The sequence below is a fragment of the Camellia sinensis genome, chromosome 6 (genome assembly GCF_055761805.1).
Source record: "Camellia sinensis isolate YWXY chromosome 6, ASM5576180v1, whole genome shotgun sequence".
In the NCBI taxonomy this organism is placed as follows: Eukaryota; Viridiplantae; Streptophyta; class Magnoliopsida; order Ericales; family Theaceae; genus Camellia; species Camellia sinensis.
Genome location: NC_138966.1, coordinates 103,092,501 through 103,098,351, shown reverse-complemented (window position 1 = coordinate 103,098,351; position 5,851 = coordinate 103,092,501). Strand labels below are relative to the sequence as shown.

General features: G+C 41.7%; 1 protein-coding gene across 2 annotated transcripts in view; it reads right to left on the bottom strand.

Annotated features, from left to right (window-relative positions):
• Window positions 1–259: 259 nt before the first annotated feature.
• Window positions 260–5,851, bottom strand: part of LOC114306527 (acetyl-CoA carboxylase 1) — a 14,213-nt gene continuing 8,621 nt past the window's right edge. Inside the window, exons 24-33 of one of the 2 annotated variants that reach the window (XM_082874341.1) lie at window positions 5,785–5,851; window positions 5,388–5,657; window positions 4,966–5,306; window positions 4,607–4,844; window positions 4,175–4,518; window positions 3,875–4,088; window positions 3,025–3,201; window positions 789–2,939; window positions 621–703; window positions 260–447 (exon numbers count right to left, since the gene is read on the bottom strand). The exon at window positions 5,785–5,851 is cut by the window's right edge and continues 56 nt beyond it. In XM_082874341.1, the coding sequence (XP_082730467.1) occupies window positions 647–703; window positions 789–2,939; window positions 3,025–3,201; window positions 3,875–4,088; window positions 4,175–4,518; window positions 4,607–4,844; window positions 4,966–5,306; window positions 5,388–5,657; window positions 5,785–5,851 (3,859 nt within the window). In that variant the 3' untranslated portion in view covers window positions 260–447; window positions 621–646. Of the gene's footprint in view, window positions 704–788; window positions 2,940–3,024; window positions 3,202–3,874; window positions 4,089–4,174; window positions 4,519–4,606; window positions 4,845–4,965; window positions 5,307–5,387; window positions 5,658–5,784 lie in introns of both variants that reach the window. The other variant, XM_028251788.2, reaches the window with a different exon arrangement.

Here is a 5,851-nt window from a genome sequence, read left to right as displayed (position 1 = left end):
AAAAGGAAAAGGAGAAGAAGAAACAAGCACAAGAAGAGATGAGAAGGAAAGAAGAGAAAGAACAGAAGAAATGCGAAGAACAGAAACGAAAAGAAAAAGAGAAGAAAGAGAGAAAGAAAAAGAGAAGGAAGAGAAAGAGAAAGAAAAAGAGAAGCATAAGATCAAGCAGAAAAACAAGTGATGGAGAATGAAAATCTGCATGCCCTTCAATTTCAATATAGTTTATGATGTATCTGTAATAACAAGAACACAACAACTCTTCTACAATTCTGTATTTAATCATTGGGAAGCAAAAATAGTGAATTCATACTAAGATGCCTAGTATTGTATTCATTGATAGACATTTATTTTCTTCCTAGACTATTACATGAAAAATGAGATATAAGCAAATAATTAATCGACCGCTCAAGAATCCATGAAGAGCCTGACAAGCTGGTCCATTTCCTCCTAAAACAATTGAAGATTACAATCCTAAATCAACTCAGACAATCTATATATACACTTACACAACGACAAAGAAACTCATCACAAAGCTCCCCCTATTTCATTCACCCACTGGCGAAATTTGAAATCACTAGAATAGAACTATGGCGCAACCATCAAAACAAGCTAACACATACCTGCTGGTGAACTACAAGCAATCTAATCAACCAAGCACTTTTCGAAGTTCATCAACCAATTGTGCTCGACTTGATGGTTCCACCTACATTAAAATCAAAAAATAATCCTTAATTCCTAGAAAAAAGGAAAATATGCTGTAAAGCAAGAACTCATGTGTAATGGCTTACCTTGTGTAGAAGGGCAGCAAGTCCCTGAGGTAGAGCTCGTAGATCTAATGGTGAATCACCAATATTTGATAATTGAAGCAATACTTTCTGTACTCGCAACTCTTGTAGTTTATCCTCGTAGTTCCTCAGATCATCCTTCCAGGCAAAGAAACGTTCATCATCGGCCCACGCATCTTCTCTGCCTCCTGCAATCTTGGAATCCAAAAACCACTTCTTGATCATGTTCGTTGCAGATTTGTGAGACAGCTGGTCACCGGAAGCTTCTTTCACGGTCTTGATCAATGACCCCTCAACAACTCTCCGGCGCAATCTTTTGTAGAAGAAAGATCGGCAATTATTCCAGTCCACAACTTCTCTGATTACCCCTTTCGCCGCCATCCTCAGTGAAGTATCGTGTAGTTCAGCGAATTTCGTAGCTATCTGAGTGTATACCGGTAAAAGCTGCTTCTCCCGAGCTTTAATCTGCTGCTGCAGAGATTCAGAAGTTGCATGAGCCCCAGTACTCCGGGCTTCCTGAAGTTTTTTCTTCAGATTGATCAGCTGTTGATCAAGCCTACCCATGCACTCCAGAAGCTCCTTCGTTCTGAATTTAATCTCGATCATCCCTTCTGGTTCGAGGACATTTCCCTTAGCCGTCCGTTCTGCGTACATTTCGATATGGTCTGAATTGATCCTACTATCCACGACCACCCACGCCCCGCCACGTAGCTCACCCATCATAGGGATATATACAAAAACAGGTTGTTTGTACGTTCTAAGGTTCTCGACAATGGTTGATCCAGCCTGGAGGATCCCTTCGAAAAGGTCCCTCTGCCCACCTGAAAAGCCTCGCCAATTAGCAAGAATGAAAAGTGGGAGCTCTTCGTAGTTAAAATCCATCAATGCTTGAGCTGTCTTTGATGCAGAATCGGGAAACCATACTTGCCCAGCTTGAGGTACAACCCTTTCATGGGAATCAAGCTGCCCCGGGTCTGCAGGGATAATTTGCATCACAGTCTGAGTCTCAACAGCAACTATTCCTACCGGGATTCCTCCAAGTTTTGCTCTTCCCGTCACAACTGTCCTTGCCCAACCTTCCAAGGTCTCAACAAAGCTATCCTTGTCAAACATACCACCCAGCCACTTCCCGCTACCATTTAGAACACCGCAAATAGCTCCACGGGGATCACATGCATTCTCAGGGGAGTATTCAATGGGTCTCTCTGGAGGATCCGAAGCAGCCAAAATGGGAAGTGGGCCACCTGAGTAGGGTGGGACAAAGCTTAGCCACTTCAAAATAGCAGACACCCCTTCAAGATCATCGGAGACAGTCAAGTGAACGACCCCATTGGTTGCCATGATTTTAGGTCCACCGAGTTGCATGTGGGAGCTGTATACCTCTCGTCCCAGTAATTTGTTTAGTGCAGAGAAACCAGTAAGAATAATAGGCTGATCGAGTCTCTGTATGCAACGCATACCAAGACGAGCAAGATAAGCACCTATGCCAACGGTTCTTCCCGTCACATACGTTAAAGTGAAGGTTTCCCTGTATGCCCTTGAATATGCACCGGCAATGGCTCCACTCCCAGACAAGTTCTCGACCCCCAAGCCATCTTCTTTTCCTACAATGCTATCTATTACCCATCGGGTTTCTCCACTTGATAGCTTTAACTCATGTGCTATCACCGATGACTTAATTCGTGAATGATCTTCAGGAGTCAAATAGACATACTGAAAACCGCTCTCTGGGCTTGATTCATCAGACCAACCGACTTTAAAGCAAGATTTCACTTCCTCAGCTACCCCAATACGAGCGCCTGAGTTTGCCGCCAAGTAAATTAGAGGCAGTTTCTTAGCACAAGCAAGATCTGTCACCGCAAGGAAAAATGCATCCTCCCTCGGACCAAAAGATCCAGCTTTGAAAGTCACATCATTTGCTACAATCAAAATTGTCCTCCCAGATGGGAACTCTGGCGTAGACATTTCCATAGTCCACGCCACCATGCCAACATCATTCATCCCAGGTGGGCGCTCCACAGCAACAAGAGGAGTATCCCAAGTATCTTTTTTATCAGAAAATGTGAGCTCCATGACTTTGACAACTTTACCCTTGACTTTGCTACTACCCAGGAATTGGAATGCCCACAATTTTTCCAAGGCCGTTTCAAACGCCTGCAACCAAGATTCATCTTCAAGAATACAAATATAGAGCATTATAGCTGTAATTACACATAAATAAGGGTTTGAAAGTATTTACCAGTGGGAAATCATAGCAGTATGTGGTGTTGCTTTTCCTGGCCACAAGCCGTTTCCGGTCAAGAGCTCCCAAAGTCTGATACGGCGCATTCACAGGTATGCCATGTAGACAGCCCCCCAAAGAGGTAGAATGGTATACCACTTTTTGCTTGCTGGAATCCTCCAACTCTCGGTATATCTGAACATTATGATAACCGACATTATCTTTGGACCATGTTCATATCTTTAGGCATTTGATATAACTAAACATGAGAACTTTGCTGCATCCGTATGGCATGGATATAGGGTTTAATCAAAGACAGAAATTGGGGAATGGTTTTAACTGCACCATCTAATCGTGATAGCTTGGCAAAAAACGAAATATAATTTTAATGAGACAATGGCCATGTTTGGTGCAGCTTATGAGGCTGCTTATAGCCTTTCTTTTCTTTATATTTATTTTGGAAATATGTGCCAGAGTTTGGTGCAACTTTTGCTTACAACTAATGAGATAGAAATAGCTTATATAAGCTAAAAAACAACTGATTATTGCGAAGTAGAGGAAGGATTACTTCTAATTTCTAAAATCTGATTATCAGCTTTCAGCTTACAAGAAGCTGCACCAAACAGCCCCAATGCCAGCTGATTTATCAAATTGCCACTACCAAGCACAGATCTTTATCTATTTGAGGACCAGAACCCTTCACCAAAAGCCATAATCTAGCATTCAAGTATAACAAATGGGACTGATGCCTTTATTTGCCAATTGTCAGTCTAGTTTCAAAGCCACCCTTCAGAGTGCCACTCAATGAAAAGCATGGGTAGGTAAAAGACCCTCCTTTGTATAACACAAAGTAATATAAAACACTTACATGCACAGTGCAGGTGTGACCAGTCACATTCTCAACCACAACCCTCCAAGCACCATTGGCTTGTCCAGCAGATGTTATCCAGAGCTTCACTTCCCACACACAAACACCTAACCGATGCATTTTCACCCCAGTAGATTCATGGATTTCATGTGCCAGCTCTTCCAAGATCATCTCAACTGCAGCTTCTTCTTTCCCAGCATCTATTTCAACACTCCTGGCAACAATATCAAATATAAGACATCATAAACAGAAGTATATTTTGAAAGAGAATTTATGGAACAAGAGTATAGAATTGATTACTTTGAATATGGCATGAGATCATCTATTTGTTGCTCCTGTAAGATATAGAGATACATATGAGCATGGTCAGATTTGATAGTAGCATTATGAACACGAAGTTCCAACTCTTCCATTGCAGTCTTTAAGGACCTCAAAATGCTCCTCGAAGTGAAAGACAGAGACAATTGGGATCTGTTTGTTTCCACGTCCAGCCCCATGAACCCTTCATTGGAGGTTGGCTGCCTTACAAGGGTTCTGAGAAACATCCTCTGAATTGGTAGTGGCTTCTCTAAAACAGTGTATAGGTGCCATTGACGGTCTCGGGAGGGAGTGTATTGTATATTCTCATAGCCCTTGAGCTTGTCCTGTATTAGAACAAAGGTTAATGAACTTAAATGTCAAACTGACATGTGTAGAGAAATCAGTTTACACTATAGTTAAATAACTAAATACCAATTCAAGATATATTGACAGAGGAGGTTCCAGGTGGCGTAATAGAGGCTCTTCCTCATAGTGGAGTTTCTCTGTCGACCAATGAAAGGAGTGCCTCATAGGGGTCCTCCCTTCATCCCTCTGTATGATGCAGCTAATAACACCGACACCTGCAGTCCGAAGACTGAAGCCTACTTCTTTCTCTCTAAGTATTTTAGCTAACTTGTGGATTCTCTCTTGAGCTTGATCCTCATCACCACTGCACAGACCCAGGTGACGATACCATTAAAGAAGAGAAGGTTATAACTTGACATTCTATTCACAAATTGAATAGAATAATCAAATCATCAAAAGGAAGGGCATAAAAGTACGTTGCATACCTGTCCTGAAGCAAACTCATCTGGTTGTTGATTCCGACCAATGCAATATGCATCATATTACCATGGCTAGTTGGCTCAATAGATCCATTTGGAATGGTGTCATGTCTATCATGGGTTGTTTCCCTCAATGCAGCACTTATCGCTGTTGGCAAAAACTGAAGAGATTTGATGATGAGCATTGCTCCCCATTTCTTCTCAGTGTGTTTCTCAACAAATGGTTTGTCCAACATTTGATCTTCAGATCCATTCTTTCTTTCAATGTGCTCTTCGAAGAACTCCCACGAAGCAATAAGATCGGATCTGTGCCATTGCATCCTGACGCTGCCCTTCATAAGGTAGGGCTGATAACAGATATCAAGTGTTAGGTACAAACTGTCTGACAGTAAGATAAGAAGATGAATTAAGAGTTTACACAACAGTACCTGGTAGAGTCTACGGACATAAGTCTCTACAACCCGCCTCTGAAGGGTGTGATCACCGTGATCAAAAAGACCCACAAGGGCGTCTTCAACTGCTAAAGGAGCGCTCACGAGATCCTCCATCCGTTCATTAATGGCACTTTTCCTCTTAGGAGTATCCATAGTTTCACCATCTTCGGTAAACATCTCTAATTCAGAAAGACTTCTAGCAATGCTGGATCGGAGTTCGCTCAATTTGGTCTGTTCTAGCAGTTGACTTGCCTTCAGTGCCAACTGGTAAAATAAAGCTGGGATTTAAAACTCCATTCTAAAGAATTATTAATAACAATTACTTAAGAAACCTCAAGTTTAAAAGACTAAAAGAAAAAAGAAAAAAAAAACAACTCTATAGAATTCCAACCTCAGAATAATTAGTATGGTTGAGTTCAGAGAATCGGATTAGTTTATCCCTGTATGCAGCAGGATTA